The 12,760-nt window shown below is 39.1% G+C and overlaps 1 protein-coding gene across 3 annotated transcripts in view; it reads left to right on the top strand.

Annotated features, from left to right (window-relative positions):
• Positions 1-12,760, top strand: part of ASIP (agouti signaling protein) — a 193,065-nt gene that overhangs the window by 78,578 nt on the left and 101,727 nt on the right. For 2 of the 3 annotated variants that reach the window (XM_032295221.1, XM_032295222.1), the window contains exons 3-4: positions 7,091-7,257; positions 10,403-10,538. In XM_032295221.1, coding sequence (XP_032151112.1) covers positions 10,522-10,538 — 17 coding nt within the window. In that variant the 5' untranslated portion in view covers positions 7,091-7,257; positions 10,403-10,521. Of the gene's footprint in view, positions 1-7,090; positions 7,258-10,402; positions 10,539-12,760 lie in introns of those variants that run through there. The other variant, XM_032295223.1, reaches the window with a different exon arrangement.

Here is a 12,760-nt window from a genome sequence, read left to right as displayed (position 1 = left end):
GAGTACTCAGTTCCAATACAAAGACATCTTGAAGGAAGACCTTATATTTTCTAAAAGTAGAAGCTTTCAAAAACTTTAAAGGCTTCATGTTGTCTGGCATGATTGTTTCAGCCAATTCGAAAGTAGCACTTATAAAACTCTTAGCAGTCTGGGAACCTGAGATCCATTATCATTTCTTCAGAGCAACAGAGCAAGTGATCCTACCATTCAAGTATTAGTTTATTCATCTGAAAAATGGGAATAATTATCTTTGTCTCCCACACTGGGAATGTGTTAAGGGCAAATAGAAAAAAGAGAACTTGGAAAAGTAGAAAGGAAAATAAGATTATTCTTATTTCAAATAAATTATTCAAAACATTTATTTAAAGCATATGGGAATTTTCTAACTAATAAGAAACCATGTATCTCCATTTCCAAAGTAGTCCAAAAGCCATCATTATTTCTTTGTTGGACTACGGGAATAGTCTCCTAACAGTTCTCCCTGCTTCTGTTCTTGCCCTTCTCTTTCCTCTGTGGCCATAAGGAAGTAACTAGTATTTGATTAGTCTTTCCACAAAAAAAAAAAAAAAAAAAAAAAGATTCTAAAAATGGAGAAATATATGAAATAAATATCTTCTGATGATGTACACAGACAGCACAAGACTATTATCCCTGAGAGAAGTAAAACAAATAAGGTGAACATTATGATTGCTCTTTTCTTCTCCCTAGAGGTAATTTCCAGTTACAGAACAGAAATAGAGGCCAAATGGAATTTAGCAATCTCACCAAGCTGAGGACACAGAGATTGGAACTCAAAGTTATGGGGGTTTGTGGGGTAGGGTATGACAGAAAAGGGGTCCATTCAGAGAAGGCACAACAGAAATATGCATAGTGTTCCCCTTAATTCTTTGACCAACTACTAAGCTGCACATGCATTGATAAGATTTCATGAGACCAAGCAAAGAACAGCTACTAAGAAACAAACAACTATCAGAGATTACGTTGTGCAGGGAGATGCTTCATTTCCCACAATCCAGAGTGAAAGGACATTGTTAAACACCCTGAGCATTCAGTAGAGACCCTAGAAAGATCTTGCCTTATAAATTGTACTAGTATGAAGGTTGTTCTAGAGTCTCTCTATCAAAATGTAAAAACATGACTCAAAGGGATTAAATTGATCCCCAAGTAAATTAACTACCTGCTTAAAAAAATAATGACTTGCTTAAACAAAACTGAACTCTTTATTAAGGAAGACAGCAAAATCCAGACACTCAACAACATGGCATCCATAATTCCCAACATACAATAAAAAGTTACTAGATAGGAAACAAAGCAGGAAAATGTAACCCATAACCAGGAGAAAAACTTAGAAATAGGTCCATGATTTCCAAGATGATAGAATGAATAGACAAGGGCTTTAAACAAGCTTTTATAAATATGTTCAAGGACTTAAAAGAAGACATGAATATAATGAAAGAGATTGAAATTCAATAATTGAAAAACACAATATTTGAGGACATCCAATCCCAGGAAGATGCAGTAGATACACGTTTTTCTATTTCTCCCACTAAGTAAATCAAAAAACACTGGATTGTACACATAAAACGGTTACAAGAAGGCTCTTAAAGATTGAGAGAAAAAACAGATTCATTAGGGACCTCAGGACCTGAGGAAGAACACTGATAAATTCCTTGGGTTTTCTTTTTGCTCATATATCCCAATTACCATAAACAGATGATGGTGAATGGCTGTAAAGGGAGGTATAGTTTCCACACTTCACTAGAACTGACAGAATGATAACATCAGTAGACTGTGGTAAGTTGTGGATACATAATAAAATACCTAGAGTAGCCACTAAAAGCTTTTCCCCAAGATAAGGAACAAGGCAAGAATGTCTCTCTCACCATTTTTACTCATCATTGTACTAGAAGTTCTAGCCAGTATAATAAGATAAGAAAAGGAAATAAAGGTATAAAGCTCAGAAAGGAAGAAATAAAACTGTTTCTATTTGCGGATGCCATGATTGTCCACATATAAAATCCCAAGGAATCCACAAAAATTCATTCATTCATTCATTTATAGAGACAGGTTCTCACTCTGTTGCCTGGGCTGGAATGTAGTGGCACAATCACAGCTCACTGCAGCCTCCAGCTTCTGGATTCAAGCAATCCCCTTGCCTCAGCCTTCCAAACAGTGGGACTACAGGTGAATGCCACTATACCTGGCTAAGTTTTTTATTTTTTGTAACAGATGGGATCTTGCTTGCTTTGTTGCCCAGGCTGATTATCAAACCCCCAGTTTCAAGCAGTCCTCCCACCTTGGCCTCCCAAAGTGCTGGGATTATAGCGATGAGCTCCTGCACCTGGCCAAAAATCATAAAACTTATTAAGTTTAGCAAGGTTGCAGGATATAAGACATACAAAAATCAGTCACATTTCTATGTATAGGCATGGAACACATGGACACCAACATTAAAAATATTATTACAATGCCATTTATAAATCCCTAAAAGAAAAAAATAAGGAACTCCTTAGATGTAAATCTTACAAACCATGTCCAGGACTTCTGTGCTAAAAACTATAAAAACTGATGAAAGAAATCAAAGATCAAAATAAATGGAGAGACATAATGTGTTCTTGGATTATGAGGTTGAGCATAGTAAAGATACCAACAATTGGACCAGGCATGGTGGCTTATGCCTGTAATCCCAACACTTTGGGAGGCTAAGGTGGGAGGATCACCTGAGGCCAGGAGTTCAAGAACAGCCCAGACAATGTAGCGAAATCTTTTCTCTATTAAAAAAAAAAATTAGAGGCTGGGCACAGTGGCTCACACCTGTAATCCCAGCACTTTGGGAGGCCAAGGTGGGCAGATCACCTGAGGTCAGTAGTTCAAGACCAGCCTGGCCAACATGGAGAAATCCCATCTCTTAAAAAAAAAAAAATTAGAAAAATGAAAAAATTTAAAAGATGTCAGTTCTCCTCAAATGAATGTGCAGTTTACTTCAATTCCTATCAAACTATCCTGAGGGTTGGTTTTTTTTTTTTTAGAGATTGACAAGCTTATTCTAAAATTTATATAGCATAGAAAGGCAAAGGAAACTAGAATAGCTAAAACAATTTAGAAGAAAGAATAAAGGAATCAGTCTACCCAATTTCTACACTTACTATCTAGCTAAAGTAATTCAAACTGTGATAATCAAATTTCTGAAAAGCAAAAATAAGAAAATCTTGAGACATATATACAGGAAAATGATTACAAGAATTACTACAGACTTCTCATCATAAACAATATAAGCCATAAAATAATTGAATGACATTTTAAGTGCAGAAAGAAAAAAGTAAACCAAGAATTCTATGTAGAATGAAAATATTCTTCAAGGCTGGGTATGGTGGCTCACGCTGATAATCCCAGCACTTCGAGAGCCGAGGTGGGAAGATGGCTTGAGGCCAAGTTCAAAACCAGCCTGAGCAACATAGCAAGACCTCCATCTCTACATCTCTACAAAACAAAACAAAACAAAAAAATGTGGTGATGCGCACCTGTAGTCCCAGCTATTCTGGAGGCCAAGGTGGGAGGATCACTTGAGCCCAGTAGGTTGTTAAGGCTTCGGTGAGCCACGTTTGTGCCACTGCACTCTAGCATGGGTGACAGAGGAAGACCTGTCTCAAATACTAAAAAATAAATAAATAAATAAATAAATAAATAAACTTCAAAATTAAGGTGAAATAAAGACACTTGCAGACAAAAGCTGAGATATTTTGTTGCCAGTAGACTTGTAGTAGAAGAAATATTAAAGGAGGCTGGGCACGGTGGCTCATGCCTATAATCCAAGCACTTTGGGAGGCTAAGGCAGAAGGGTTGCTTGAGTCCAGGAGTTTGAGACCAGCCTGGGCAATATAGTGAGACCTCATCTCTACAAAAAATTCACCAGGCATGGTGATGCAGGCCTGTAGTCCTAGCTACTCAAGAGGCTGAGGTGGGAAGATAGCTTGAACCTGGGAGATAGAGGTTGCAGTGAGCCAAGATCACACCATTGCACTCCAGCTTGGTGACAGAGCAAAACCTTGAATCAAAAAAGGAAAAAAGAAATATTAGAGGAAGTTATTCAAGTGGAATGAAAATGATAACCAGATGATACTAGATGAGAACTTGGAACTATAATATGAATTAACAGCATCAGAAATGGTAAACATGTTTATAAATATAAACATTTTCTCTCCTAGCTTAATTTCTTTTATTTATTTATTATTATTATTTGGGAGATGGGGTCTCACTCTGTTGCCCAAGCTGGAGTGCAGTGGCATGATCTCGGCTCACTGCAGCCTCCACCTCCCAGGTTCAAGCAGTTCTCCTGCCTCACCCTCCTGGTAGCTGGGACTACTGGTACACACTGCCAGGCCTGGCCAATTTTTTTTTTTTTTTTGTATTTTTGTAGAGACAGGGTTTCACTGCGTTGCCCAGGCTGGTCTCAAACTCCTGAGCTCAGGCAGTCTGCCCACCTTGGCCTCTCAAAGTGCTAGGATTACAGGCGTGAGCCACTATGCCCAGCCATAGCTTAATTTCTTTAAAAATAATTGACTAGGGGGAAAATGTACTGTGGGATTTGTAACTTATATAAAGTAAAAGATATGACAAAAATACAAAAAGCAGGAGGAGGGAATGGAATATTCTGTTGTAAGGTTCTTAAATTATACATAAAGTGGTAAAGAAATATTTGAGGCTAGGCATGGTGGCTCATACCTGTAATCCCAGCACTTTGGGAGGCCAAGGAGAGAAGATTGCATTAGCCCAGGGGTTCCAGGTTGCAGTGAGCTATGATGACACCATTGTACTCCAGCCTGGACAACAGAGTGAGACTCTGTCTCAAAAACATATTTTTTTAAAGATTGAAAGTCTAGCAATAAGCCATAGATCCATGGTCAATTGATTTTTGGCAAGAGCGCTAGGACTATTGAATGGGGAAAGAATAGTCTCTTCAGCAAATGGTACTGGGCAACTGGGCATCCACATGCAAAAGAATGAAATTGGACCCCTACCTCACACCATAAACAAAAATTGACTCAAATTGGATCAAAGACCTAAATGTTAAAGTTAAAACTATAAAACTCGGCCGGGCGTGGTGGCTCAAGCCTGTAATCCCAGCACTTTGGGAGGCCGAGGAGGGTGGATCACGAGGTCAAGAGATCGAGACCATCCTGGTCAACATGGTGAAACCCCGTCTCTACTAAAACTACAAAAAATTAGCTGGGCATGGTGGTGCATGCCTATAATCCCAGCTACTCAGGAGGCTGAGGCAGGAGAATTGCCTGAACCCAGGAGACGGAGGTTGCGGTGAGCCGAGATCGCGCCATTGCACTCCAGCCTGGGTAACAAGAGCGAAACTCCGTCTCAAAAAAAAAAAAAAAAAAAACCTATAAAACTCATGGAAGAAAACAAATGAAAATCTGCATGATCTTACATTAGACAATGGTTTCTTATATATGACTCCAAAAGCAGAAGCTATCAAAGAAAAACAGGTAAACTGGACTTCATCAAAATTTAAAACTTTTTATGCTTCAAATGATATTATCAGAAAGTGAAAAGACAGTCCACAGAATGGGAGATAATATTTATAAATCATATATCTGATAAAAGTTTAGTATCCAGAATACATAAGGAACTCCTACAACTCAACAATAAAAAGGCAAATGTTTCAATTTTTTGGATTGGACAGAGGATTCAAATAGACATTTCTCCCAATAAGGAATACAAATGAGCAATAAGCTCATGAAAAGATGCTCAACATCATTGGTCTTTAGGGAAGTGCAAATCCAAACCACAATGAGATACAACTTCACATCCACTAGGATGGCTATAAAATAATAATAATAAAGGATACTAACAAGTGTTGACAAGGATGTGGATAAAGTGGAATATGTATACATTGCTGGTGAGAATGTAAAAGTGTGCAGCTACTGTGGCAATTCCTAAGAAAGATTAAACATAGAAATACCTGATGACTCAGTAATTCCACTCCTAAGTATATATCCATGTTCACAGCCATATTATGTGTAATAGTTAAAATGGGAACAACCTAAATGTCCATCAGTGATGAATGGATAAGTAAAATGTGGTGCATTCATACAATGGAATATTATTTAGCCATTAAAACAATTGAAGTATTGTAGCTGGGCATGGTGGCTCATACCTGTAATCCCAGCACTTTCGAAGGCTGAGGCTGGTGGATCATTGGAGGTCAGGAGTTTCAGACCAGCCTGGCCAACATGCTGAAACCTGTCTCTAATAAAAATACAAAAATAAGGTCAGGTGCAGTGGCTCACACCTGTAATCCCAGCACTTTGGGAGGCCAAAGCAGGCAGATCACCTGAGGTCAGGAGTTCGAGACCAGCCTGGCCAACATAATGAAACCCCGTCTTTACCAAAAATACGAAAATTAGCCAGGTATGGTGGCAGGTAACTGTAATCCCAGCTACTCAGGAGGCTGAGGCAGGAGAATCACTTGAACCTGGGAGGTGGAGGTTTCAGTGAGCCGAGATTGTGCCATTGCACTCCAGCCTGGGGAACAAGAGTTAACTGTTAACTGATATGGAGTGATTTCCATGAGTGAAAAAAGCAAAGTGCAAAAGAGTGTCTATAGTATGTGTCATAACCCAAATTTTGTCCCTCCTGACAAAATGTGTATATTGAAGTCCTAGGCCAGGCGTGGTGGCTCATGCCTGTAATCCAAGCACTTTGGAGGCCAAGGCAGGCGGATCACCTGAGGTTGGGAGTTCAAGACCAGCCTGACCAACATGGTGAAACCCCGTATTAAAAAAATATATATATACACACACACACACACACACACACACACACACACACACACACACACATATATATATATATATATATATATATATATATATATATATATTGAAGTCCTAATACCCAGTACCTCAGAATGTGACTCTACTTGGTGTTACAGGGCTTACCAAGGTGATTAAATTAAAATGAGGCCATTAGGATGGCTCCTAATTCAATCTGACTGGTGTTCTTATAAGAAGAAAAAATTTGTTTTTGTTTTGTTGTTTGTTTTGTTTTTAACCTTTTTCTTACTCTGTATTTCTAGCCAAAGAAGAGGAAATTTGAACACACAGAGAGATATCAAGAGCATGTGCACAGAGGAAGGGCTGTGTGAAGACACAGTGAGAAGGCAATCATCTCCAAGCCAAAGAGAGGTCTTAGAAGAAACCAAACCTGTCAACAACTTAATCTTGAACTTCCAGCTGCCAGAATGTGAGACAATAAATTTATGTTATTTAACCAACTCAGTTTGTAGTATTTTGCTATGGCAGCTCTAGGAAACTAATACAGTATTATCATTTTATATAATAAAGTCTCTATTAAAAATACAAAAGTTATCTGGGCATGGTGGCGTGTGCCTGTAATCCCAGCTACTTGGGAGGCTGAGACATGTAATAAAATATACATATACCTGCTTATTTGTGCAAAAGGAAGGCAGGAAGTATAAACCAGATATTAATAAAATTCTTTACCTACTGTGGGTAGATGGAAAGAATGGAGGATGGAATAGGGTAGCAGAGATGGAGGAGGGGAATGATTCTTCCCAGATTATACTTTGTTGTCTGACTCTTAGAATAAAAGAATAATTAGGCTGGGCACAGTGGCTTACGCCTGTAATCCCAACACTTTGAGAGACTGAGGTAGGTGGATCACTGGAGGCCATGAGTTCGAGACCAGCCTGGCCAACATGGTGAAAACCCCTCTCTACTAAAAAATTAGCTGGGTGTGGTGGCACACGCCTGTAATCCCAGCTACTTGGCAGGCTAAGGCAGGAGGATCACTTGAACCCAGAAGGTGGAGGTTGCAGTGAGCCGAGATTGTGCCACTGCACTCCAGCATGGGCAACAGAGCGAGACTCAGTCTCAAAAAAAAAAGAGAATAAGTATACCAAATAATACCCTGGTATTATTTGACATACACAAAAATAAAGAATTTTTTAAAAAATCAATCAGGTTGTGAGGTGAATTCAACATGAAATAAAAAGGGAAAAAATGAACCTAACTTTATTACAAATGAATAATATTATAACACTGACGTGGATGGAAAAGAAGTAACAGAAGAAACTTTGGAAAACAGTATTTTGACTATACACTAGAAGGTTAAAGATAAAAAATTGTACACAAATACTGTACTCTAATTAGCAAATTTATTCCTTACATTGGTACAGGCTAGCATTCTTAAATTACTTTTATGTATATACTAAGATTGAACAAATAACTAAATATATTCAATAACGAGAATCACGTTTATCATGTAGGAGAAAGAAGTTATAAATAAGGCTGGACGCGGTGACTCCCCCCTATAATCCCAGCACTTTGGGAGGCCAAGGTGGGTGGATCATGAGGTCAGAAGTTCTAGACCAGCCTGACCAACATAGTGAAACCCCATCTCTACTAAAAATACAAAAAATTAGCTGGGCGTGGTGGCAGCCGCCTGTAATCCCAGCTACTCAGGAGGCTGAGGCAGGAGAATCACTTGAACCCAGGAGGTGGAGGTTGCAGTGAGCCAATATCTCACCATTGCATTCCAGCCTGGACGACAGTGCAAGACTCCTTCTCAAAAAAAAAAAAAAAAAAAAAAAAAAAAAAAAAAAAAAAGCTATAAATAAAGAAAAGGGTTAGGCCAGAATGAGTTCTGTGGGGTTGGATTGGAACTGGAGGTATCGGTATGATGTCATGTTTTTAACATATATGTAAATGGATAGATACAGAAAATAAATATAGCTGTGTATGTAGATGTGTTTTAGTACACAGAGATATATATGCACATACATACCCTGATATCAGGGTGTCATTGCTTTCAGTCATTTCAGAAGATTGAAGAGTGTGTGAGTGTGTGAGTGTGTGTGTGTGTGTGTGTGTGTGTGTGTGTGTGTTGTGTATAGTTTAAAAAACCACCAGAAAAGGTACCTCTATTGCTTGATGATTTCATAGTTCACAGAATGTATTATTCCATTTTTATGACATCCTCAAAAAGATAAAACTAAAAAAAAAAAAAAACTTTGTGGGGATGGAACTGTTCTATATCCTATTTGTGGTGGTGGTGATGTGAATCTAAACATGTATTAAAATTAACTGTATACTGTAAAATTCCATTTTACTATATGTTCAGTTTTTTAAATTATTATTATTTTTCGAGATGGAGTCTTGCTCTGTCGCCCAGGCTGGAGTGCAGTGGCATGATCTCAGCTCACTGCAACCTGTCTCCCAGGTTTGAGCAATATTCATGCCTCAGCCTCCTGAGTAGCTGGGATTACAGGCATGCACCACCATCCCCAGCTAATTTTTCTATTTTTGTAGAGATGGGGTTTCACCATGTTGGCCAGGCTAGTCTTAAATTCCTGACCTCAAGTGATTTGCCCACCTTGGCCTCCCAAAGTGCGAGGATCACAGGCATGAGCCACTGTGCCCAGCCTAAAAAATTATTCATAGAACCAGGACTCCTTAGATAAATGGTAAATTCAGTGAACTAATTGAACATCCCAAGTCCAAAATCCAAAATGCTCCAATGAGCTTTTCCTTTGAGCCTCATGTCAGCACTCAGAAAGCATCAGCTTTTGGAACATTTCAGATTTTCAGATTAGTGATTCTCAACGTGTATTAATCACTTGATCTTCCTAGTCCTTTTATAAACAAGCCAAATGTTCCATATAGGATGTCTCTGAATTTCACCAAAAAACTGGGTTGCCAATGTTAATGGAAATGTGAAAAATGAATGGGACTGTCCAACATATAGAAGTATAAAATAGCCTGCTAAATTGGAAAGAGCACTGGGTAAGACATCAAAAGACATCCAAATATACTTCACAGTTCTGCCAATAACTAATCACTTAATTGCTTTAGGCTAAATTTGTTTTGGGTGTAAAATGAGTGTTATATACTATATTATCTCCAATAACTCTTTTTTTTTTTTTTTTTTGAAACAGAGCCTCTCTCTGTCACCCAGGCTGGAATGTAGTGGCATGATCATGGCTCACTGCAGCTTTGACCTCCTGGGCTCAAGTAATCCTCCTCACCTCAGCCTCCAAAGTAGCTGGGACCGCAAGCATATGTCACTATGCCTGGATAATTTATTTATTAATTGTAGAGTCAGGTCTTACTATGTTGCCCAGGCTGGTCTCAAAGTCATGGCCTCAAGTAATTCTCCCATCTTGGCCTCCCAAAGTGCTGAAATTATAGGCATGAGTCACTGAGCCCTACTAGAACTCTTCTAATAATAAAATTCTATGAGGTGGAAATGGAGATAAAATTGGAAATGTTTTGCCTAGCGAAAGTCCCCATGCCCAACATGGTTATATGTGCTCAAGGATAGACAATAAAAAGTATTTAGTATGTTTGTATATCTCATTTATCCATAGAGAGTGAACAAAGCCTCCCTGGCTTCAGGAGTATCTCCTCTGATATGTGGAAAGCTCCTGGAGCGATGAAGAAAATGACACCAGAAGCTCTAGAACACTAAGGAAAACTTTCAAATCCAATGGGATGGCTATACAGGTCAGTAAAAGAAAGACAAAAGTGCAGAGGAAAACAGTTCTTTTGTGTGTATCACATTCTGTGCTAATTACTTTATATAACTATCTCATTTACTCTTTGCTTATGATGTAGGTTTACTGTCTCCATTTTAAAAACACTTTTTGCATCAATGAGAAACTGAGGCTCTTAGAGTTTAAGTGATTTGGAAGTCTGCACTGTCCGTATTCCATCCCATCTCTGTCCAGAGAGTCAGATTCTTCTATGAAACATTTCTACCTCTTCTGTAGAACCTTCTCTGACCATCCTGGCCCACAATGATTTCTTCTTCTGAGTTTCTCTAGTGCTATTACCTGTACCACCAATTTTATACCTGTAACACTTTGCAATGTTGGTTATATTTGACTTATTTATCAATCAGTAAGCATTTATTGAACAGCCACCATGGACCTCCCTAGGCAGTGGGGATACACAGGTGAATAAGACATAGCTCTGCACTCAGAAGTTAAAATCTAATGGAGGAAACAGCCTCATTGGTAGTAAACACCCTGGGCCAGGTGCAGTGGCTCACCCCTGTAATCCCAGCACTTTGGGAGACTGAGGCGGGTAGATCACCTGAGGTCAGGAGTTCAAGAACAGCCTGGCCAGTATGGCGAAACCCCATTTCTACTAAAAATACAAAAATTAGCCAGATGTGGTGGCAGGAACCTGCAATCCCAGCTAAGTGAGAGGCTGAGGTATGAGAATCGCTTGAACCTGGGAGACTGAGGTTGCAGTGAGCCGAGATCGCACCATTGTACTCCAGCCTGGGCAACAAGAGCGAAACTCTGTCTCAAAAAACAAAACAAACAAACAAACAAAAACAGTTTATAAACACCCCAGTCCTTTCTAAGAGTACATCACTTTCTCTACTTGTCTCTCCCCCAGTTTGGAACACTTACATTTCAGCTCAGGGAGAGAAAAAAATCATACAAATAAGCCTGAAAGTAGCAAAACCAAGCCTTAAGGGAAAAGGGAAAGGAGAATTTTAACTAATGAACTACAGCAGCCAATATTTCATAAGCCCCAAGGATAAAACACTGCAGAAGTAACAATTGACTTAAAACCTAAATTCTCCTAGGCCGGGCATGGTGGCTCACGCCTGTAATCTCAGCACTTTGGGAAGCTGAGTTGGGAGGATCACCCGAGGTCAGGAGTTCGAGACCAGCCTGACCAACATGGAGAAACCCGGTCTTTACTAAAAATACAAAATCAGCAGGGCGTGATGGCGGATGCCTGTAATCGCAGCTACTCGGGAGGCTGAGGCAGGAGAATCACTTGAATCTGGGAGGAGGAGGTTGCAGTGAGCCAAGGTCAAGCCATTGTACTCCAGCCTGGACAACAAGAGCAAAACTCCATCTCAAAAATAAATAAATAAATAAATAAATTCTCCTAAGGGATAGTGCTCTTCCCAGGCAGAGGAGGTTTCTGCCAAACTGTCAGCCCTGTGGCAATATACAATGGTGGACAGAGCCCGGCATGGTTGCGGGACAGAGGCAGGAAGAGGATTATTTGAGGCCAGAAGTTCAAAGGCCAGTCTGGGCAACGTAGTGAGACACCATCTCTATTTAAAAAATGAAGAGAAAAAGAAAATAATGGCTGGTGGCACACTGTTATCTTAACCCACTCCATGGAAAATCAGGGAGGAAGAGTCTCATTTTCTGGTAACTAGACATGGCTTTATGAATAAGACTATCTATTCCAGCCCCTGTTCTAGCCAGTTATCCTACCAACAACACATTCTAAGCTAGTATTCCGATGCAACGATAACTTTCTAATAGGTAATGAAAGTCCATAGATAAAAGTTATATAAACAAAGTCTGGTATATAGAAAAAATACTGCTCAGCTTTGGTTTCTTCTGAGTTCTTTTGGTCAGTCTAGATCTTGCTTATCAACAATTTTAAGTTCCATTTTTTCCTTCAGTTTCATGTCCTTCGATACTGAATCAATTCCATTTGATTTAATGAGCAACTTAAATACACAAAGCAATAGGTATTTAAGAGAATAAACATGAATAAGAGAGGATTCCTGCTTCAAAAGTTGATAGTCATGTAAATTATTATCCAGAATACAGATCTGGAAACGTCATGTTCTTGTGACAACTACTTATGCTCTTAAGAACCATATATAAAAGCCGTATATATATATGCTCTAGATAGTCACAGGGATTGGTGTTTCTCTTCCTCAAATCCTAGGTTGTTGTAAT

This window comes from Sapajus apella, unplaced genomic scaffold (genome assembly GCF_009761245.1).
Source record: "Sapajus apella isolate SASKATOON/1434 unplaced genomic scaffold, GSC_monkey_1.0 scaffold33, whole genome shotgun sequence".
NCBI lineage: Eukaryota > Metazoa > Chordata > Mammalia > Primates > Cebidae > Sapajus > Sapajus apella.
This window is presented reverse-complemented; position numbering and strand designations above follow the sequence as displayed.